This window comes from Magnolia sinica, chromosome 1 (assembly GCF_029962835.1).
Source record: "Magnolia sinica isolate HGM2019 chromosome 1, MsV1, whole genome shotgun sequence".
Classification (NCBI taxonomy): Eukaryota; Viridiplantae; Streptophyta; class Magnoliopsida; order Magnoliales; family Magnoliaceae; genus Magnolia; species Magnolia sinica.
The window spans coordinates 130,572,294-130,597,037 of record NC_080573.1 but is presented as its reverse complement, the minus strand read 5'-3'; the positions used below and the strand labels follow the sequence as shown (position 1 = coordinate 130,597,037).

The 24,744-nt window shown below is 38.9% G+C and overlaps 1 protein-coding gene across 1 annotated transcript; it reads left to right on the top strand.

Moving 5' to 3' along the window:
* Window positions 1-11,867: 11,867 nt before the first annotated feature.
* LOC131217154 (mitochondrial carrier protein CoAc2) lies at window positions 11,868-22,958 on the top strand. Its single transcript, XM_058211949.1, has 7 exons — window positions 11,868-12,269; window positions 16,573-16,658; window positions 16,822-17,029; window positions 17,231-17,357; window positions 21,637-21,821; window positions 21,907-22,029; window positions 22,457-22,958. The coding sequence occupies exons 1-7, from the start codon at window positions 12,114-12,116 to the stop codon at window positions 22,595-22,597; spliced, it is 1,026 nt and encodes a 341-aa protein (XP_058067932.1). The 5' UTR covers window positions 11,868-12,113; the 3' UTR covers window positions 22,598-22,958.
* Window positions 22,959-24,744: the final 1,786 nt, after the last annotated feature.

Genomic DNA, 24,744 nt, shown 5'->3' with positions numbered 1-24,744 from the left:
CTAAAGTCATCCATGTAATAGAGCTTCCCCCTCTTAGTACCACGCCCAATGATCTCCTTGGTGAGAATATCCTGAAGAAGACAAAAGGTAGGGTAAATTAGCACCAATCAATTTAGGCATTTGGTAGCTTGACTTACAGATAGTAATTTGTGAGAAAGGGAGGGCACAAGTAAAGTGTTAGACAAGGATAGAGCTGGTGACAACTTTACAGTGACAGCCCCTGTAATTGAGGAAATAACCCCATTAGCATTGGCAATACTAGTGTGCCGTGGTGGGGAATGTTGGGAAAAATTCTTAGCGTCAAACGTCATGTGATCTGTAACTCCAGAATCAAGTATCCAGGTGCTCCCATCACCATAGCTACGGGAACCAAAAAGAACAATACCTGCGGTGGAGCTTGAAGAGTTAACATGAATAAAAGAGAGCTCTGGTTCTACTGTAACTACTGCAGCCTTCCCTTGACCTCCATCATTTCCATCATTTCGCTTTCGGGCTTAGAGTTCATGCCACCAGTCGGGGTAATCATGAAGTTTGAAACAAGTTTCACGAGTATGCTTGCCATTTCCCCAATGAGAGCACTTAGCTCCGTCCCCCGTGACTTTTGGCTTAGAGTTTGTCACTTGCTTGCTGCCATTTAAGAAAAGGAAACCAGTGGTAGGCATCCCGACTGGTGTGTTATTTTTTCCAGCCTTTGATGCAAAAAAAAAAAAACACCCAAGGACCCATTAGAATCTCCCACCGTCATCACAGCTTGGCGAACTGCTTCCCTGCAGACGTGAACGTAGGCTTGCTCCACTGTGGGGAACGGTTGCATCTGCAGAACATCACTGCGGATGTTATCGAGGTGGTCATCGAGCCCATCCAGAAACACATAAACACAATCTTCTTAAAGTAATGTGTTGTAATGCCTGATATCCAAGGGGCACTCCATCGGATTGGGGCGGCAGAAGTCTATCTCACACCAGAGGCCCTAAAACTCATTACAAAATTTTTCTAGGGAACCGCCACCTTGCTTGAACCTTGTTACACGTCGCCGAAGGTCGTAAACTTGAGAGGCATCACTGCCGTCGAAATACGTGGTGGCAATGGCATCCGAGACTAACTTGGCAGTAGGGAAACGAATGAAGTTACCTATGAGGGAAGAATCCATGGAGTTAATGAGTCATCCTTTTACAACAGCGTTGTCTGTGTGCCATTGTTGGAAGGTTTGGTCAGTCGGAGAAAGTTGAGGGAGGTCGCCATTGAAATATCCCAGTTTTTCTTTGCCGGAGATGTACATCTCAACGACCTGGGACCAAAGGGCATAGTTGGTGCCGTCCAACTTGATGTTGATCAGTGCAGCGGCGGCGTCTGTGGTTGTGGTCGGAACGGAGGCTTTGGTCAGAACCTCTGTCATCTTCGTAGTCAGCTTGGCGAGTATGGCAGGGGTCGGTGAATTTGCGTCGGCCATTGAAGCAAAAGTGACTGGTGGGTCAGTTTAGAATGAAAGTGGTGAATATTCGAGAATAGCAGATCGGTGGCCCTGATACCATGACAAATTTTGGTATATCAAATTCTGTATAATTTCAGAGTATATCTTTACAAAGAAAAACAGAGTATTTAACAACAGTACAAGAGGCTATACATGGTTCTACGGAGATTGCACCTAAAAGGACTCAACAGAATGCAAGCCCTATAATTAAGAGATTTCTATCCTTCTATGCCTCACTCGGAATCACTCACGCCAACATGTTGGTGTGTGGCCTGCTTTTGAAATTCACATGGAGCAGACAATCCTAACCATTAGTTTTTCCTGTCTGGCGGTTTGAAGGCCACCAATTTCGCATGGCTAGAATAGTCCCATTGAGTGTGATTTTCAACCATGGCTATCCACAGCGAGGACTTGCTGCATGGATGATCTAGATCCCTGGCCTATACACTCTGGGTCCATGATTTAGACATTATGAATTGATGTGCATGTCTCCCAACATTGATAGAGGACATGATTGTGACACCATGATCTGATATACATTCTTCCAAAGACAGCCTCAAACTTAGGAATTGTATGTTGCTTAACCAAACAAAGACAAAAATGTTTTGGGATCCACAGTCTTAAAAAAACAAGAACAAAAAAATCTCACCCATTAAATGATATTAGGATTGATAGCCTTCATATCAAGGGGGTGGGGATGCGCTTGGCTCGGCAGTGTTCTGGACGGGGTTGGTGAGATGTTAGGCATAAACTCAGGCCCAGACCCAGAGAAATTGGGCATTTATTTCAGACCCCAACCATGCCTGTTAAGTCACACTGATGGGGCTGTTTCCAAGCTCTGCTGGGACTATTTTGAAAATTGGGATGTTGACATACAAACCCATGAGCATGTACCAAAATGCAAGAGCTTATAAGTCTAAATGAATTTAAGGGCCTGTTTAAAATAATATAATTCATGTGATTTGTGGTGCATTTTATCCTTTTAAATATTAATTACGTATGTACTTACCACACCATTTTCTGGGGGGAAAGGATGCTGTATGGATGCGACAACAACAACTTGTAGAAAGGAACAATGAGACAGGACTTTGTGGGTCCCATTATGATGTGTGTGTTTTATCCATGCCATCCATTCATTTGGCCAGATCATTCTAAGGCGTGACCCAAAAAATGAGATAGATCTAAAGCTCAACTGGACCACATCATAAGAAGAACATTTAAATGGTTAGTGTTCAATATCCATTGTTTTTTATAGTGTGGTCCACTTGAGCTTTGAATCTACTCCATTTTTGGGCTCATACCTTAAAATAATCTGTACTAATGAATGGATGGTGCAGATATAACACATATCATGGCGTGGCCTACAAAGTTTTGGGTTTCAATGATGTGATTATTTCACGCAACTCCTGAAGGTAAAGGTTTCATATAGCAATGGACCTGATGAGCTTATGTCCTATTAAGAAAACATTAGTCCAAAATCACATATTAGGATTGCTCAAACAATCTAATTCTTGGATTGTGATTTATGACCATGTTCCACAATTTAGTCAATTTAATGTTACTCAATGCATACCAAGTACCCGCTCATCAAGTAAAAATGATGGTAAAAACACAATATGAGACGTGTTTATATTCAAATCGGTCTAACAATAAAATGTCAAAGAAATGAAAACGAAGGCAACATGAAAAGTTTGAGTTTAGAATGGTTTTGATTTAAAAACACAACTAAAAAAGCAAATATGTGCATATATGTGTATATGTTATTTGCCATAGGAAGTGGTGGGGATTGAACGAACCCCTACCGTTGAAAATTCTTAGGGGCCCACGGTGATTTTATTTGCCATCCAAACTGTTCATAAAGCCATGTATACCTGTAGAAATGGAGAAGTAGCCATTTAATCTCCACTGCTTCCTATGGTGTGGTCCATTTGGGCTTCAATCTTACTTCTTTTGGATTCAATTTTTAAAATAATCTTTCAAAATAGATGGACAGCCTGGATAAAACATATACATCACGGTTGGCCCCACAAATCCTCTGACGTGACCGTCCGTCTCCGGCTAGGTCTTGGTGGGCCGTCCCAGCCCGCGCCCGCTTGATTGGAAAATTCCCAAGCGCGCACGTGAAAGTAATGATAGGGTTTGAAAGTCAAGTACCAAACATTCCAGCCTTTTTGGAACGTGAAAACTTCGTTACTCTGGCTATGGATGATACTCAGGTTCCTAAAAATTAATTACAAATTGCATTCGTGGAATTAGAAATAATAATAAAATAAAGATGTTCAAATTATGGATACAACCTTAAATGTATCGTGAACCAAAAATCACTCTTTTTAATTTTCTGACCATTGGATTGGTGGACACTAATTGGACGGATTAAAATGAAAAATAAAAAAATCAATGGTGCGATTTCAACAAACAAGGGCCCACGAATCAAAGGTTGAGACTTTTCAACCAATCTGGCTTTAGAACTTTGACTTAGACACAGTAGATTCTGAGATATAGTTGGTTTAGTATGAGTTTATGTATGCCACGTGTACAATTGCTGAGTTCCTGCGTATCAAGCGTCGTGCGCACCGAGAGTATCTTTTGGTTGACGAACTTCAGGGTGTTTTTCTCGAATACATGCCAACGTATTACAATACGATACATCTAGACTTTAACCTTTGATCTGGGTCATCTTCTAATGATCCAAACCGTTCGTACAATAGGTTTCACTTTTTATGATGGATAGAAATAAAATATCTCAAATTTAATTATTTAAACGTTTTTAAATATGGTTATTTTGTTTTGTTAATGGATGGTTGCCCCAACCTTTACACAGTCAAAAGGATTAAAACAATCATTGTGAGAGATTTTTCGGACATACCCTACCCAATAGAATCCCTATGACATAAACGGTTTGGATCATTGAAAAGGACCAGATTCAAATGCTACCGTCCCAACCTATAATATCGGTAACACGTGGCTACGAGCAGGTGCGAGCGTCGGACAATCTAACTTGGGTTTGGGTCAACCCTAACCTGATTGACCCAACCTGATTTTAATACAGGTTGGGTTTGGTTTGGGGTAAGGTTATGTCGAGATGTGAATATTCACCTGCTTTTGGGTCAGGGTCAGGGTCAGGTCATGTTGGCTCAAATATTAAACACTCATGTTGGATTTAAATGGATAACTTGTTTGGAATTGGTGTAACTTATGCGGTGGGGCTGCTGGAGATGAGAATAATTCCCGATGGAATGGATAAATGACGTTCCACGAATATATTCTTTGCATGATTGAACCAGAAGAAACTCAAACAAAAGTGAAAGTAATATACTAGAATTGGACCTATCCTAAGTAAGGTATGACATAATCGGGTCTTGGGTATGTCCGGTTAAAAGAAATTTAATCTGAATATGAAAAAATTATCATTTGAATTTTTTATTTTAAAATAGTTATAACTTTTGATCAACCTTTTGATCTTTGTGTAAAAATAATTCTGGAGTCAACCTGACCGTTTTGTAGGACAATTTATGCTTTTAGTTCAAAATTACAATTTTAGAAAATTTTACTATTTTTAAAAATTTTATTTTTATCATATCTCCTTATTTTTAGAGTAATAGAGTTTTCATCTTTAAAAAATAATTATAATAATATTATAAATGCTTTGTTAAAGTTCACGTGAGTATTTTTATTTTTGGTATATTAAAATTTAGAAGAGTTTTATTATTTTGGATAAATTCTAAATGAATTTAGAATAGTCAAGAAATTATACACACATTTTTCAATGAAATATTTAAAAAATTCTCTTATTTTCTTGTGGACTCTAAAATTCTCCTTATGGATTCAAGATTTTATTCATCTAAGGAAGACAATGACTTATCTCTTGTTGTTTCATGCTTTTTCCCGCACCACTAAGTCAACTGAGCTCGGCTTGACTTGACCCAGTTGCAACCGTAATTCATCTTTGACTAGTTGTCAGGGCATGCGTTGGTGCCGTCCAACTCCTCATATGCTATGTTCCATAACTCAAGCCGATGCATAGCTCAGGTGGGCCGTCCCTTATGGATGAACTTGGGACAGTGAGGGGGGGACGAATTGGTGGTAGTCGACCTTCATGGTGTGTTAATGCCACCAAATTCTGTGGGTCCCATCATGATGTATGTGTTATATTCAAATCGCCTATCCATTTGGTGGGATTGTGTTAGGGCATGAACCCAAAAATGAAGTAGATCCAAAGCTCAAGTGGACCCACCATGAGCCAATGATCCCCACCATTGAAAACTTCCTAGGGCCCACCATGGTGTTTATTTGCTATCCAACCTGTTCATAAGGTCTCGCAGACTTGGATGAAGGTACAAAATAAATACGTCTGGATTCAAAAATTCTGTGAACCCTTGGAAATGGCAGACGTTCAATCCCTAATGATTTATATGGTGAGGTCCACATGAGCGCTGGATCTATCTCAATTCTTAGCTCAGGCTCTTGCCAAATAGATAGACATCTAGATATAACACATCCATCATGGTGAGGCCCACATAAGTTGTTGACGTCAACACACCACATAGGTCGATCGATGGTGTGTGGCACACCACTCTATCGGCTTTTAAGGAAGGATGGCCAACATGATAACTTTTACATGGAATACAGGGTCCACCGGCTTGTGCGTGTGTCATCCCACCCTGTCATCTGGTGTGCTCTTCTAGGTGAAGGGACATAATGAAACTTGAAACATTTGGAAACTTTTAGTTGGGACATAACAAGTTCTTGAGAAAATTTCTTCTATAAATTAGACAGGAACTTTTTCAAAACTCATCCACATGATGCCTGCACAAAATCCAATCCGTTCACTAGACGAGTCACTTCACGAAATCCTTAGGGCCTGTTTGGCTGGACTGATCCCATGGTATTAGGAGGGATGGGATCGCAATATCCCAGGATATGCATGACAAGCAAACAGACCCGGTGAACTTGTCCCGGGATATAAGCAATCCCCTGAATCTTAAAACAATCCACTGACATCACCATCATTACCTTAAAATTGATCCCATCTCTTGGTTGGACGGATTGGAAGGTAAAATCCAGGGATATGCCGGTCGTGCCAAACAGACCCAGTGAACTTGTCCCCGGATATAGCAATCCCATGGATCTTAAACCAATCCACTGATACCGCCATCATTACCTTAAAATCCATCCCATCCCTCCTAATCCCATGGGATTCGCTGGCCAAACAGGCCCTTAGAATCCAGAAATTAGCATGATAAAAAAATCAGGTGGGCTACACACAGAGCAAAGTAAGAGGGGATGCTCACCCTTGATTTTCATCAGAGCTCACCTAAGTTGCAAAATAGTTGCATATATACGTAAAAAGAGCTGGACATTGGGCAAAACCCGGTCATGCTTGGCATAGATCGGTTCGGTTCGGCCAACAGCCTACCTCAGCTCGAGTTTAGCTCGGTCCTCCTAGTTGGCAGCTCAAGCTAAGTTCAAGTTCGAGCCTGGAGTAATTTTGTAAAATAAACTGAAATGGAAGTCATTAAGGGTGCTCAAGTTTTAAAAAGAAAATTTTTTTTTTTTTCAAGAAAATTATTCTGAACTTGACTAAAATAATATTTTTTGAGTTCTTCTATTTTAAGGGGAGACGGTTTTTGTTGAAAAAGATGGAAATGGAAGCTTAGAGAATCCTTTGAGGCAGGAAAATCTCACAAATGGTGGGAAAGTTTTTGGAGGAGAAGAAGGTACTGAAGTAACAAAGCTTTGGAATGAAATGTCAATTTTTGAATAAATGTGAATTGAGAGATGGACAGAAGTAATCCATCCAATTTTTCGCAAAAAATATTGATTATGATTGCACCTTTCTTCAAGCACCAAACATGGCAGACTGCACATGCTGACATGTAGCATGCGTGCCGGATCCAATACGCTCCATCATGTGATCAGGAGAACGGTGAGGAAAACATGCAACCTGAGTGCAGTCTATAAGTGGTTGTTACTTTCTGTTACGGGCAAAAATGGATCAAGTGCAACGACCCACATGAAAAGGAAGAGCTCGGTCTTTACCACCCGGATGACCAACATAAAGAAGTCAGCTCACTCCCTCCATGAGCAAGAGCATGGAACGCAGGAGAGAGCTCACTATCGATCTCAACCTCCACCAACGACCTGAATCCCAACCACTCATGATGGCTTTGGCCGCACCTGCCTCACTATTATAACCAGCGAGCAAGTCTTGAGCATAGACCTGACCTTGTAGTCAGGCCTCGACCACAATCAATATTCTACTCGGTCCACAGGACCTCGACCAGTTAGACTATGGGGTCGGACTCTTCATCGGAGATCGACCACGGACCCGAGTGGTTCAACTAGAAGGTCGAGGCCAAGCATCGATCTTGAACTTCTTCATAGCTGACACTCCGACTTAGAGATCGGCATCGACTGTCAACCATAGCCGCCTCGGGAGTCGACCACTGGGAAATCTCCTCCTTATACAAGGACCAACTCTCCGAAATTTTCGCCGAGGACAATGCCTTGAGTCTCGGAATATATCCCCTCTATTATACGCACCTACTAAGTATGGGGGATTACCATCTACGCAACTAGTACAAGCAACTATAAATAGGAACCCCATATACGGCGAAAGGTACGCACAAAAATACACCAAAAACCCTACATTCTACTAAACCTAGTTTGCTTGCACTAACTTTGGCATTAGAGGGTCCCTTGTTGAAGCCAGGGTCTCCATTATCCTCTCTTTCTACATATCCATATGAGGGTCCCCTGTTGGAGTTGGAGGGTCCTCTGTTGAAGTGATCTAAGGTGAACGTCTGGATATCAGCATCAACACTTTCTTGGTAGTCCACATCTCATACACGTGTGGCCTACTTGACTACTATACATGCAAATTTTTAGCTAAGTTGAATCGAGTTGAGGTCGAGCAAGCTTCAAGCAAAGATCAGGAAAAAAAAAAAAAAAACAAAACTCAGCTCCACTTAGAGCATGTTTGGCCCGCGGAATTATAAGGGATTACGAGGGATAGTCTCGTAATATCCCATGTGTGCTTTCTCGCTGTGTGTTTGGGCGAGTAGATATCCAACCGATGAGCGAATGAATTAGGGGATTTAGGTGATAAGGGTGGGATTGCGAAATCCCTCTTAGAGACTACACCCGGGATGCTGCCAGCATCGAGCCCATCCCACAGGTCTTCCTCCATCCATCATACGGATCGACGGGATGGGAGGATTCAGGTCGACGTGGCTGGTCGAGATGGCGAGAGTGAAATTTTTGGTGCAAAATCGGCATTTACTTATAGACTGGATTGGAACGCTTGTGGCTGTCCTCAAAGTTGCTTCGGCCGATTTTAGGTGAGCAAAACTCATTTCCAGTCAAGGTACATCTCCTTCTCTGATCGAAGCAACATCCTCTAAGATTTTGATTTCTTAGATCCGAAATCTTTCTTTAATTTTCAGTGCGATGCTTTCCTAGAATCTGATTTTTGGTGCGATGATTTTTTCAAAATTTTGTTAGAAATTAGGGGTTTCCTTCCTACATGTTTTGCTTGGCAGTTCCATTGATTTTCATGTTGTATGAATTTTTTCCTCCACGAAATTTGGGGGTTTGTTATCTAGATGATGTGCATGGTACTTCAGATGATTTACCGGACTATATAGAATTTTTCTTAAAATTTGGGGGTTTGTGATTGAGAATTTTTGCATGGCAATTCACTAGATTATTGAGATTCTATGTATTAATAATGAAATATTGGGGGTTGGATGCCTAGACGATGTGCATAGTAGTTCTTTTCAAGAAAGGGACGGTCATGTTCTTGTAAATGTTGGATAGATGATTTTCCGAACTATGTTTTAATGGTGTGTTGATATCATGAGCTTGCGAATGTGATATGGGTGGGTTTTATACATGTGGTCTAGGGAGGCTATAATTGTTACTTGCATGGAAATCATAAGCTTCTCTCTGTTTTTAATCTACATGTGTTAAAATTCATAGATTCCTGTAAATCTGACAAAGAGTAGACATGATTGTTTCATCTCATTGTGGCCAGACTCATGTTACTATAGAATCAAACCATTGTTTATGTTCCATTCATCATGAACATGCTTCATTGTGACCAGACATGCAGAGATTGTTTCATTTCCTTCATGTTTATGACTCAACTGTGAATCATTGGTGGTGCTTTTTCTGTAAAAATAGAAAGCCATCATAATCTAAATGTAAAGGTTTCAATGTAGATTTTTTTCTGTTTCAGTAGTGATTCTGTTACTGTTTCACTTCTTATGGTCTGAGCTAAACAAATATTAGATCTATGTCTCAGGTGAGCTAAATACTTATTAGATACTTTAAAATTTTTGTGGGCCATAAGAAATTTTTATCGGTCGGTCACCACTGTTTCCCATGGTATGGTCCACTTAAGATTTGGATGAGTTTTAGTTTTGACTCTAAAACTATTTCATGTCCTATATTCTGTAGCATGGTCACTGAAGCTGGTATAGTGTATCTTTTGTTAATTTGGATCATAATCTACTTGATGGCTTTTCATGTTATATGCTAACTTTGCTGAGTCTATCATGTAAACTATCTCTTATAAATGGTTCATTTACATCTCCATGTGTTTCATTCTTTTGGGACATGAACTTGTTGGCTTAGAATGGCATTGCCCTCATGTAAGCTAGAATAAACATATGCTTGGAATGACATTGCCCTCATGTAAGGCAAATCAACAGATTCTGACCTTCTTTATGTTCATTCTTTAACTGATGATCAGGACAATTACTTCGGTAATACCAGTGCACAATCGAGACTCGGACGAGGATCTCATGCGTGATATGTTGCCATATATTGTGACAAGGTTGACATCCTTCATTCATCAACTTTGTCTATCTAACAGACGACCTGAGCCATGGTTTCTAGAGCCACGTCGACTGATGATCCCACCATGTCTTTTGAAGAGAGATTCTGTGCACTTGTGACTGCCATCTTAATTCTTTTCTTTGCGTTGTTTATTATTTTTAAATTCTAAGTGTTAGTGGTTGTGTACCTATTAAAGAATATTTATTTTGAACTTTCTTTATGGTAGGTGATTTGATCGCATGGATATCATTTGGTGTGGTCACTTGTAAATCTAAGCCTACTTCACCTTGATTGTAATTTCATCACCAAGCACTGTCATTTGGTATGGTCCACTGGATATGTGGACCTACTACACATGAAAGTGATTTTAATGCACTTGAATCATTTGGTGTGGTCTACTAGATATCTTGACCACATTCATTTTTTGGATAGTGCCATTTACACTGTCTGTCAGTTATATTGGACGGTATGGATACCGCAGTCTTCATTTGGTGTGTCACTGGATTTCTAGACCTGCTACACGTGCATATGATTTTAATGCCCCATGATGATAATGGTGTGGTCCACTGGATATCTGGACCACATTCTTTTTTTAAAAGACACCAATTAGTGCTTGCATCAATTATATTACACAGCATAAATACTGTGGTTTATAATTAGTGCAGTCCACTCGAGACCGTTTTTTCGGGAAAGAACTGTATCCAGTGTACCACCAGCAGCTAGGAATTTGATTTAGAATATCTATTCTACGATTTTGATCCACATGTCCAAACTACGGAACAGTTTTCCTCCAATAAATTACTTCAATCACATACCACATCCAAATACAATTATAATTATAATTCCAGGATACTCCCATGTAACCAGACAGACCATTTGTGTCCAACATAGGTATAAGGATAGAATTTCTCCCATGTGCTCCATAGAGTTCCCGTTAAGTGCGGGCAAAGACTCACATAACATATGCTCTTGACCATGCCACCCACCTTGATGTATATATCCATGCCGTTCATCCGCTATTTTCCATATCATTTTAAGGAATGAAACCAAAAATGAATTAAAGAGAAATCTAGGTGGGGCCACGTTACAAGAAACAATGGTGATTGTCCATTAAAAACCTCCAAAAGTTTTGGATAAATCTGGTACTTATTTTTTTTCCCCTTCATTCGGGTCTTTATGGCTTTTTTGAGTTAGCTTGTTAGTACACCCACTGTCCATTCACACTTCACTGTTAGCCACCCCCACAAGGTAATCGATACCAAATATCAACATGTTGGATGGAAAATGAGCATTATGGTTGGCCCCATGAAGCTTTTGTGACCTGAATGATTCTTTGTATGTACGACTCACATGATAGTTCACATCAGATTCACGGTTTTGATTCTACGTAAGATGGGCCCCACATAGCTCGGACGTATGGTAACTACCATCCGAACAAACGTATGGGATTATTATTCACTTGTTAATCGGAGGCCGCGAGCCGAGGTGAAATCTCGGGACATTTTCGTAATTATATTGAAAGTCAAGGGGCATTTAAATACTCTATCGCCCAATCAGTCTCCTCTCCTTACCTCTGAGAATCTTCTGACGACTGTCCGTACGAAACCAGGAACGTTTCTTGCCTTCTCTCCTTCGTCTCGCCGTTTCCATCCCAACTTCTCGAAATACCCCCGCACGTGATCATCTGACCACCTCTCGTGCGACCCTCATTTCCCATTATACCTCTCCATGAAGAAGGCCTGAAGCTTCTCTTCATGTCTTCTTCCTCTCTCTCTCCTCTCTGTTCCTTTTGCCTTCTTTAATGGTGGGAGGAGGAGACGGCGAGGAGGGGCGATTCTTGCAAGGGGCTATGGATTCGATGCCCGTCTTCGCCAAGGAACTCGTTGCTGGGGGCGTCGCGGGCGGGTTTGCGAAGACGGTCGTCGCTCCGCTTGAGCGTGTCAAGATCTTGTTTCAGGTAATTCGATCGATTCTACACCGTCGGATTGGTAGATTCCCTCCAAAGATAGATTTCGGTGCTGGGTCCGGCTTTTCGGATTATGGTTTTTCTTTAATTTTAATTCTTTGATGGGTTTTGGTGGGAATTCTGTTGAAATTGAGGGTAATTTGGAAATGATGACTTTGTTTTTGTAACGATATTCAGTTTATAGGGTTTAAGGTTTTATGTTCTTGGGTTTGTTGCTTAGTTTCAGATGGATTGGTGGTTGATTTTGATTTTTTCTTTCTTTGATGGGTTTTGCTGGAAATTCAGTTGGAATTGCAGATGATTTGGAACTTATGGTTTTTTTTTTTTTTTTGGGTAATTGTATTGAATTTTATAGGATTAGGATTTCTTCTCAGATGGAGTGATGGGTTAATTTGGCGTTTTCTTTAATTATCTTTTCTGGGTTTACTTGGAAGTTCAGTTGAAATTGCAGATAATTTGAAAAAGGGCTTTTGTATTCTTGTTGTATTGAATTGTGTAGGGTTTAGGGTTTTACATTGTAGTTTTGATTGGTAGTTCTTTGATATAGTGGATAGAGTTGGAAAGGAGATCTGGTGGTTTTTAAATTATTTTATGGATTTTTTTTGTTAATTCAGTTGGTGAGGCTCTTTCTTGTAATTATATTGAATTTTGTAGGTTGTAAGGTTTGCAATTTTTGAGGTTTTCTTGGTAATTTTTAAATGACTGGTGGCCAAGTTTTGAAGGGAAATTTGGTGTTTGGTTAGTTTGTCTTCGATAGATATTTATTGGAAAAGTCAGTCGGAATTGCAGATGATTTGAAATTATGATTATTTTGTTATTGAATCTTGTATGGTTTTAGGCTTATGTTTTTGGCTTTTCATGCTAATTGGGTTTGAGTACATCTATTCAAATTTGATAGAAGAGCCCGGAATATTAATTTTGAATTTCGTGATAATTCTTAGATGGAATGGTAATTTGGTTATTTGTCTTGAAATGGGAGGTGGGTTGATTAATTGAGGAGAAATAGCCAATTATCTTGAATTTTGAGGGTCTTTCATAGTTTGTCTAGAAATGGTGGAGTGTGTTAGCATTTATATTTGGGTCTATTAGTACAAACAATTACTTGAATTTCGTAGTGTGTTGGATATTTTGTTTCTTAGGCTTTTATTGAATTTGGAATGGATTTTTTTTAGTCTTAAAATAATATTTGGAGTTTAGTAATGTCAAACAACCATTTACTCCAAAAGCTTAAGCTGTCAGAGTGTGGTGTATCAATGTATATCAACGGCCTTTATTACTCTAACACCCCCCGCACATGCGGGGTGGGAACTCTGCACAGGAACATACTGAGAAGGGTGGAGGGACACTCACACCATAAATAGGCCGGGCTTGATTTCCTAGTCCCTGGGCTGGACCTGATTTTTTCTGACCCCCCGTGAGAGAATAAAATATTAGCGAGGCATATTTGTTGCTCTCGAGATTCGAACATAGGACCTTCCGCTCTGATACCATGTTATGTGATAATTTGGGTTACCAATGAAAGATTCACCGAAATTGTTATGTGATAATTTGGGTGCAACTCACCTCAGTTTTAATCCAGTGCAGCATTCTCGGATGAAGCATATTCAGATTGATCTACATTTTGTTCGTGATTTGGTTCAACATGGCATTCTCAATGTTCATCATGTCAACACTCAAGATCAGCTCGCGGATTTACTGACAAAACCATTGTCACGACACCGCACAGATTCTCTCAAAATCAAGATTGGCTTAGCCGATGGTAGCTCCATCTTGCGGGGGTGTATAACGGAGAACTCCTCAAATCAAGCACAAGATCAATCTTATCTTGATTATTAGGCTACACATCTACGTGTAACAGCTAGAAATTTTCTGTAACAGTTAGGCTTATTTTTAGCTTTCCTTCCTAGAATAGATTCTATATATTTCCATTCAAACAATTGTAAAAAATATATTCTTCTAAGACAACAATAAAAAATTCAGCGTCAATATTTTCAAACTTTATCGAGTAATTCGATTGAATTTAGTAGAAACAGATAATGTCTTGAGTTTTGATGGGTAGAGGTTTTCCTATTTATTGTCTGGTAACTCTAGATGGAAATTTTAAAACAAATGCATGTTTTTTTTTTTTTTTTTTTTAAATCTTGAAATTTCAGGAGGCATTGGGCAATTTGACTGGATTTGGGAAGAGAATAGATGGTTCTCTTGACTTTGCAGGGTAGATTTTATTTTTCCTTTTTTTACATTTATTTTTTTTTCTTTTTCTTTTTTGGGTGTGTGTTTCCAGATAAATCCATATTCAATTGGGGGGAGGGGTGTTGCTTCAAAACGAAAGTTCGGTTTCTTTTTTGGGAACAAGAGTGGGGTTTGGGGTACTTTGATTGGACTTATGAGGAGAAATGTATGAATAAATTGGATTTTGGTATGATTTTTCTGGGTTTACTGGTTCCTCCTTTTTTTTCATGCTTCTTCACTGGTACTTCTATATGTAATAAGTGATGAAATTTGGACAAAATTCGTAACCGAAGGTGAATTTTGGAAGTATTGCATTTATGTAGAGCACTAGATGACTATTCCCAAGGATCTTTTGGGGTTGTCTTCCTTTTTCCTTCTCATTGCATCTATCAGATGGCATTGTGATGCCAAACCGATGCATTGACCAAAGACCACATGAGATCAAGTAATAAAATTAAGACAATTAATAAAAAAACACAAGCATTTCCATAATCATTACGAATCCCATAAAAACCAAAAGAATATCATGCATAATCCTAGTCAAGTTACTAACATTGTCACACAAGATCATTAAATAAGAAGAAACTAGAATCTAATAGATGTAGGGACATCCAATTAGCATAGGGTATAGTCTATTTCAAAGTAGAAAATCTAATACAACATAGGGTAAAAATTAGAGTTTGGGTAATTTGAGAAAGTAGGAAAGTTAGGGATTTTAGATTTAGGGTTAGGGTTTCAAGAATGGAAGAAGGACGTTTATGAGAAGACGAAGGCTTAGGTTGTGAGAATCGAAGAACTTGAAGACAATACCTTGATGGAGGGGAAAAGAGATGGTGGTGTGGGGATAAATGGAGACCCCACACCTCCGTTGATGAAGATTAGCCTCGCATAAATTGTATGAAAGTATCTTCAAATCACATGAAGATGGAAGAAGAATAAGAAGAAAGCAAGAGCCTTTTCTTTTTTCTTTTTTTTAATCACAAAACCTAATGAGGGAGAGGTTCACTCACCCACCCTCTTTTTATATCTTTAAGAAAGTTGAAAAATTACAATTAATACCCTGTTTTGTGAATGTTGACGAAAATAACCATAGTCTTAAGTAAAATCAACTAAAACACTCATAATGATGTCTAAACATAACATAAACAAAACTAAATCCTATAATACTAATAAAATCTAAGAAAACTAGTGTGGACAATCCACGATCAATGGCCCGATCATGTGATCCAATAGCCCGATCGTCACGTCCCTCTGATCCAACGGTTTGGATCACTCCATAAAGAAGCACATGAGCATCTTCTCAGTGTGGTGTCTTCCAAATGCTCGCATATGCACATGGGGTCTTCAGCACGATCACGGACACTCGCCTAGCCACAGGCAAATCGGTGCAGCCCGCCTCCTCCTCTGATATGTACACAAAGGTGTATGTGACGTGATATCCTCATCACATTGATGTTTTGTTTGGAGCTGAATCTTTTTTATTATCTAGCATTAGTGTGGATCTGAGGTTTTGGTGGAATTTATGCGTACATTTAAATATTTTTCTCTTATTCAGACATTTAAATAATATCATAGAGATTTACAGGTTTTTAAGGTTTGCTAACTCTTAGATGGAATAGGTACATTTTTAACAAAAATCCTCCCTCCCGTCTTAAAAGGAATTTAGGTATGAAAATTTGATTGGATTCATACGGCTGGGATAGGAAAATTTAAAGTTTCGTTTGTTGTCCAAGGAAACTTTCAGTTGATCAATGACAGTGTCGAAATGTGTAATTATCTGAGATTTATTTTCTTAGGTTGCTGAATCTGGTTTTCACATCTCTATAGAACTTGACTTAAGAAACTTGATTCAAATTTTTGGGGAGTAAATATAAAATTATCTTAGAACTATAAAATTATCTTTCTTATGTTTGTGATAATACTAGGTTCAAAAAGCCGGTAATTATGCAAGGATATTCTCATGATTTTCTTGCTATAGAATGTGAATATAAAACTTTGGTGAATGTTCAGGGGAAATATACGAGCTTCTTACTTTTTAAAGGAATTGATTGTGATTATGCAGACCAGAAGAGCAGAGTTTCAGAGTATAGGATTGTGGGGATCTTTCAGAAAGATTGCAAAGACAGAAGGTTTATTGGGGTTTTATAAGTAAGTTTTTTTCCCCTCGTCAAATTCAGTTTTGTCCTATTTTCTAGCATTTCAACTCTTACACCAGTTCTTCCACAATTTTTTTTAAAAAATTATTTTATTATTATTATTATTATTATTATTATTATTTTAATTTCTTTTGTTTTGAATGGGATCTTTTCAGAGGAAATGGAGCTAGTGTTGCTCGAATTGTGCCTTATGCAGCTTTGCATTACATGGCTTATGAGCAATATCGCCGATGGATTATACTCACTTTGCCTGGTATTGGAAGAGGTCCTGTTCTTGATCTCGTGGCTGGGTCCGTTGCTGGAGGAACAGCAGTTCTTTTCACTTATCCCCTTGATTTAGTCCGGACTAAGTTGGCATATCAGGTGAAGAACTTTGAATCGTGAGCTACTTACTTTACTACCTCTCCTTGCCTTCCTCCTCTACCTCTACCTCCACTGCCTCTACCCAATGGTTTTTAGTCTGCTAAAATTTGAAAGTTCAACTGTTTTGTTTCATTTCCTTGTGGATTTCATGAAAGAAATGTGGATTTGCTAGCTTCAGCTTATCTTTATTTTGTAGTGCAGGTTGTTGGATCATCAAGGTTGAATATCGGAGGGCAATTGCACACTGAGCCGATTTATAAAGGAATTTCAGATTGTGTTTCAAAGATTTATAGACAGGGTGGCATAAGAGGCCTCTATCGCGGTGCAGGTATGCAGTAATATTGCAGCTCGTTGCTATCTTTCAGAGGATTTATAATCATGGATGTGAAAGCAAACTACCTTGAGTGAGATTCCCATACCTTGGAAATCCTGTTCACTCATTTCTTGGCATTTCACTTCATAATAGTTTTGCTGTAATCGTATGGCTTCTTGCTCCGTCGAGATCTTTTGAGCTCCTTTATCTTAATCCACTGACAAATTATGCTATGATCTTATTAGTAAATCAATCTTTTGCTCTGTACAATTGATGTCATTACTGTGAACAAGGAAGAGAAATAGCAGCATGTCTTCCTACTTGTAAAATATCCTTACTTTCCCAAAAAGCATAAATGAGATCTTTTACCGAATTACGCAAGACATCTCTTGATCTTAAGCTGAACATCATTAACATTCACTGAAATAGATATACAGATAATAATAGTACTAAAAATGGAAAATAAAGTGTTCGCAGAACCATGTCTGAATGAGTTTCTCTCCATTAAGGAACTGCATGGGACAAGAAAGGAACAGACAACTAATCTTATGAGGATGCTTCATAACTTAATGCCTCCTAGGACCTCTTTTTGCACATTGGTATCCTTTTCTTGACAATGTTGCTATGTTCTTTCATTTAATGCTTGGGCTTTTGTAGAACTTGTCTATTGCTAATCTGCAATTTCTATATTCAGTTAGGGGCTGTTTGGATTGGTGGAAATGAAAAAGAAAAAAAGAAAAAAAAAAATAGCCAAGTAAAATCTTTCTTCTTCTTTCTTTTTTTTTTTTCATTTTTAGGTAGGTCAGCTAGGACTGAGCCCATAACCTCAAAGTTGCCACTTGGCCGTGTAACTAGACTGAACCTGGGTTGTTTTGGTTTTGCCTATTTCAAGCCACACCCATTTACACTTATAGTCATGACTCATCAAGTAAGCGATGGGCCTATATTCAAAATGATGTAGTGGGAAACTGAATCAACCAAAGTCAATTAGCAAGAAGACAGACATATGACTATTCAAAGAATCAAATAAAGTAGAGAGACCCAAGGCAAGAGACCCAAGGCAATCTCAAAAGAAACTTTTATACTCTAGGCGGGCCAAATCAGTTACATAGTGGCTGTAATAGCCGCTATGTAACGGTATTGGTGGTGCCCGTTACATGATATGGGGACTAACGGGCGCCCCTTAAAATCACAACCATAATGGTCATTACCCTCATAATGGTCACCTACCCCCTGTAACGGTAACAAAACAACTCCCTTTTTTTTTCACTTTAAAACTGACATAAATGCCCTCTTTTTTCACTTTTTCCGAATTCTCTTGCATTTTCATGGTTATTAGAGCTTTCCTAAGCTAATTTCGACACTCTTTGCGGATTAAAACACTCGATTTAGGCAACTTGGATGAATCAAAGCTCTGTGGACCATTTTGGAGAAATTTCGAAAAAAGACACAAGTCTTCAATTTCTTTTCTTTCTAGTTTCTTGCTGGAATATATATAGGATGAATACACGTACAAATTCATGCAGTAGATTAGGTCTTTAAATCCAATTTGGTAATTTATTATTATTATTTTTTGCTGATTTACGCATGAACAGTGACTGCCATGAAAAATCTCCAAGAAAATGTTTTTTTTTTAATTTTTAATTTTTTATTTTTTTAATATTGGTTGTAAATGGTTGGAATAGATGTTGGATGAATACATGTACAAATTCATGCGGTAGATTAGGCATTATAATCAGATTTTGTATTTTTGTTTAATTTTTCACCTAATTTACACATGAACAGTTATTGTCATGAAAAATCTCAAAAACAAAAAAGAAATTTTTTTGTTCGATATTTATTCTAAATGGTTGGAATAGATGTAGGGTGGATACTGGATACATGTACAAATTCATGCAGTAGATTAGGCATTATAATCAGATTATATTTTTTTTTTCTGCCAATTTATGCATGAACGGTACTGTCATGAAAAATCCCCCAACAATGTATATTTTTTTTAAAATTCAATATTGATTGAAAATGGTTCGAATAAATGTAGGATGAATTTGATACACTGTCCAGGGTTATCTAAATAATTAAATATAACTAATGCATTGTCTCATTAATCATTATTAGTATTACATTCATGCTAATACAAAGTTATCATTGATATAACATATTTAGGAAATTAAATATACGTGTTTTGCAATCAATCTAAGCTTGTCAGGTTCATAAAATCATTGGACAGGTCGAGACAACATTCTCACGAAAGAGTGGACTTTCACACCATCATAAACATGGTTAGAGAGAGAGAGAGAGAGAGAGAGGGAGAGAGAGATGAATACATATTTTGACTATTACAAGCATGTAGCGGTCATTACAGTAGAAGGTGATTTGATGATTATGGTGTGGAGAAAAGAGGAGAAGAGTGAGAGAGAAGAAGATGAAGGAAGAGAGTTTGGGAAAAATATTGTATTAGCCAACATGCCCTAACACATAATGTTTTATTAGAATAAAGCATATAGTACACTGCCAGAGAAGATGAAAGAGTAAAAGAGAGACTAACCAGTAACCACACATATTATACACTAACACTCTCTAGAATTGTCCCCTATATGGCCATTCCGCATAATGGAATCGATGGGGACTGTTACACCCACAAACACCATTACAACCAAGGTATTCCAAAACGGTAACAGTGGCTGTAACGGCCACCACCGTTACCGTTATGATACGGGCCGTTACGGCCTTTTTTTTTTTTTTTTTGAAAAAATTGTTAATGGACGGTTATGGGGCCATTACGGCCCGTTTTTTCTGTAACGGCCGTTTTGACCCCATAACGCGTAACGGTTATGACTGTTACCGTTATGTAACTGATTTTGAATACCTTGATTACAACACACCTTGTTTACACCAAAACATGAACCTTATGAATAATCTCATCATTAATCCTACTCAATAAATTATAAGGAAAATATGCATTAGGCTAAGTGCATTAGGAAAGTGGCGAAAGGTGTTTTAGAAGTGTATCTAGAGGGAAAAGCATATCAGGAAACTTGGTAGTGGAATGATGATGGATAAAAAGGCATTCACGAGAAACGTTCATGTTTCAAAACTTGACAAGGGACTAGAAATGCCGAAGATTTTGAACAATATATAAATGCCAAAAAGACCGCTAAGAAAGTATTTAGTGAGGCTAAACGTGAGGCATATGATGATTTTTACAATAGACTAGGGACAAGAGAAGGTGAAAATTAGCTACATTTTCGAAGGGATGCTTTAAAATCCAAAGGTTTAAAATTAGCTAGACTAAAACAAAGTACATGGAGTACAATTTAGTAACAATAGGAGTGAAAACAAGGAATTAGTTAACATCGCTGACCAAGAAGTTACCAAATTGACCACTTTTGATACCTTGGGTCAATAGTAAGAGTGGAGAGATTGAGAAGGATGTTGCCCATAGAATCCAAACTAGGTAGAAGAAATGGAGATGTGCCTTTGGAGTTTTATGTGATTGCCATGTGCTGCTCAAACTGAAAGGGAAATTTTATCGGACAGCTAGACCATTCATGCTTTATGGGATAAAATGTTGGGCCATTACAGAATAACATGTCTATAGGATGAGTGTAGATGAAATGAGGATATTGGGTCAGTTGATGCCTGGCCTCACATTAAGAAGACCTAACCTGCAACCCAACCCAACATGAATTCCAACCCGAACCCAGCTGAATTCTTATAGAATTCATCCCAACCTGACCATTCCAACCCAACCAACTCAAATATATGTCATTATTCCCAACCCGACCTAACCTGGCCCGAATTTGCTCAACCCAGGTTTGGGTTGGTTTGTCAAGGTCCTCGGGCCACATTAGGGTTGGAAAACGCCAACTTGGATCAATTGGGTCGGTCAATCCGAAACCAAGTTGCAGCCCTAGCCACTATTTTAATATGCAGGCTTGAGTTTTGATCCACAAGGGAAACAAATTGTGAACATTCATTTTAATCAAATAGGAAATGACAAACATCAGTGTTCTTTGATAGCATTCACTACAAGGAAGTAGCCCTCAAATTGCAGATGCATTTCTTTTGAGTTCAACTTGAAAAGTACAGTGATTGCAACTGGAGACAAATCCAGTGTGAATGCTTATAAAGGAAATTATGATTTGGTTGTTTCCACTTCATTAGACACTTTGACTAATGATTGCAATTCAATTGATCATGCATCCAAATACACCCCAGTTTTTCATTTTCTTTGTTGGTTCACATGGCACACATTACTAGCCCTTCCATTAACATGTTTGAGATCTTTGGGCAGCCCCATCACTGTATGGAATCTTTCCTTATTCTGGATTGAAATTTTATTTCTATGAGGAGATGAAATCCCATGTTCCTGAGGGCCACAAGAAGGATATCATGGTTAACCTTGTATGCGGTTCCGTTGCTGGCTTATTGGGTCAGACAATAACCTATCCTCTGGATGTTGTCAGGCGTCAAATGCAGGTTCTTCCCCCACCAAACTTTATTAATGAGAAAATTGCAAAAATGCAGTGCAGAACTAATGGGTACCAATAGACATAATCTTCAGGTACAAACTCTATCAGCAGCGACCAGAGGAGAAGTGAAGGGTACATTGGAGACCCTTGTTATGATCACTCAAAAGCAGGGGTGGAGGCAGCTTTTTTCGGGGCTGAGCATCAATTACATGAAGGTAAAGCAAAACATCTTGTGAAGGAGAAATCCAGTGGCTACTTGCCAGATGCGAGAGTAGGACTTGCAGCCTACTCTCTTCACATGGTTACATGTCCGTAAGATCCAGGCCGTTATCAGGTGGGCGCCACCCTATGTCCAAGGAAAATTGGGCTGCTCAAGCCATCCGGTGTCGGCTACACATATATGGAAAAAAATGGATTTGACTGATTGCCCATGTTTGATGCATGTGTATGGTCCACCTTATGGTCGGACTGCCAGATCCCATGCGAAAGGTGGGGCCTACCTGATGAACTGCCCAGATCTCAGACACATGCCGCATTTAGCACATTCGGTGAAAGTATGATTCAAAGTCCAGGACATTTATTCCTGTTTTTGTTCTCTTTCAGAGATAATTGGAAATCTTAACTGATGTGCATGTCCTCCAGGTAGTGCCGTCAGTGGCAATTGGTTTCACCGTCTATGATGCTATGAAGACATGGCTGAGAGTTCCGGCCCGTGATGACAAGGCCATTGAGGTAGCAACAGAAACAAGAAATACTCATGAACCACCATCCATTCATTCCTGACAACCGACCGTAATCAACCTCAGCGATGACCAGTTCTTTTTTTAACTAGTTATCGGGGATGTTGCGTTGAAATCTGTTATTTTCGTGAGATCTGCCTCCAGGCCAGCTTCTGATCATTCAATCTGTAAATTCCATTGTCCCAAGGTGTAATCTCATCATAATCCGGGCTCTAATTTTCTTGGGGGGGCACGGATACATTGTTTCAATATACTGAATAAATCGTTGGCAGGCTGTGACAGGAACTTGTCCTTGAAAGAGCAGAGAGACATCTGCAGAGAGATACTGTAGCAATATATCCAAATTCATTGTACTGCCATTTTTCACTTCAGAATGAGATCAGAGATCATTGATATCCAAATGAGGGTTGGCATTTCACAAGGATATAGTATGTGTAGACATATGTCAGCAGTCCACCGTTTGTTGTGGGCCCATTTGGATGTAACCAAATAGTCAGGTAGGCAGATTCCTTTTCTGCTCGAATCAATATCCATAACACCTTTTTGTTGAGTGATTGTGGATATTGATTTGGAGTGAAAAAGGCTGAGGAAGATATAAGGCTGCTTGATTTGGTTTCTATTTTCACACTACAACATGCGTGCAGTGGAATGAATTGTCTTCTGTTGCGTCGAAATATTGATTTTATGTGCATCCAGGCGGGCCCTATGTTTATTTTGTAATTTCTGCTAGAAAATCAATCATAGGATTCATTCTTTGGCTGCAGTTTTTTGAGATTTGATCTGATGCAACTCATTTGTACCATTATATCAAGCAATGTCCATTGAGTCCACATGCGCTTGCGCATGTCTCAGTTTTGGTTCAGTCAGATGATCTTAGCCATCCAATCATGAGCTTGTTGATGGATGCGTTTCTAGCTTACCATGTCCGGTACTGAAGAATGCTGTTTGCATATGCATATTTGCCGTGACTGACAGAAAATGCTCCCATACAAGCTGACATGGCTTTAGGGGCGGGTAATGGGCTGGAAGAACAAGGTATGAGCCCAACAGGCCCAAGCCTGGCCTGAAGAATTTATTGGGCCTGAGCCTGAGCCTGACCTGACCTGCTGGTATTGACTCCTGGTAAGATAATAATTTTGCTGGTCCGGGTAATGTGGCTGATTGTATAATGGACCGTCATAGCTGTTCATCATCGTCAATGGAAGCAAGTAAAGGATGGCCTTGCGGTTCGATATGACTATTAATTTTGGTTGAGATCTCAGTAGGTTGTTCCTCCTCATGTCCAAAGGGATGGAGTGGATTGGATGCAGCCCCAACTTCACCCAGAGTGTTATGCCTCTTGTTATGGGGTCCACTTTAATGTAGTTATTTTATATCCACACCATGCATATGTTTGGCTAGATTATCATAAGCATATCCAAATCCTATGTGGACCATAAGGTCACCTAAACCTAGGTGAAGGGAAAACACAAATATCAGCTTCATCCAAAACTTTTGTAGCCCATTATAAGTTGTTAATAGTTGATCTCCATTATTTCATATGGCATGATCCACTTGACACTTGGATCTACTTCTTTTTTGGGCTCATGCTCTAAAATGATATGGAAAAATAAATAGATGGTGTCGATATAGAATCCATGTATCAGAGTGGGCCCATAATAATGGTAAAACCACCTTGGGTGAGGTCGGGGCTGCATTTAACCCGTTTACCTTTTATGAGATGCATAATAAATTGTAAAAAGTTAATTAAAAAAAGTGCGTAAGTAAAAGATTTTGTTAAAACTAATTATAAGAGAATATATATATATATATATATATATATATAGAGAGAGAGAGAGAGAGAGAGAGAGAGAGAGAGAGAGAGAGAGAGAGGGTACTATACGCTCGATTGTATTATACATTCCATAAGGTCGAGTGCTTGGGGAGATTTTATAAGAAACCGAAGAAGCACGGCGTGGATTAGATACTAAAATAACTAGAAACAGTATTGAAGTGACGTCATCAAGTTTCGTGGGCCCCACCATGATGTATGTTTTATATCCACACCTCCCATCCATTTGGAGAGATCATTTTAGGGCAATATGCAAAGAATGAGTTAAATCCAAAGCTCTAGTGGACCCAACATAGAAAACAGTGGGGATAGTGAGGCCCACTATTGAAAACTTCTAAAGGTCACGAAAGTTTTAGATC

Coding starts and splice junctions, on each gene's coding strand:
- LOC131217154 (XM_058211949.1), top strand. CDS start 12,114: ATGGTGGGAGGAGGAGACGGCGAGGAGGGGCGATTCTTGCAAGGGGCT. Junction 12,270..16,572: donor GTGTCAAGATCTTGTTTCAG/GTAATTCGATCG, acceptor GTGATTATGCAG/ACCAGAAGAGCAGAGTTTCA. Junction 17,358..21,636: donor AGGCCTCTATCGCGGTGCAG/GTATGCAGTAAT, acceptor ATCTTTGGGCAG/CCCCATCACTGTATGGAATC.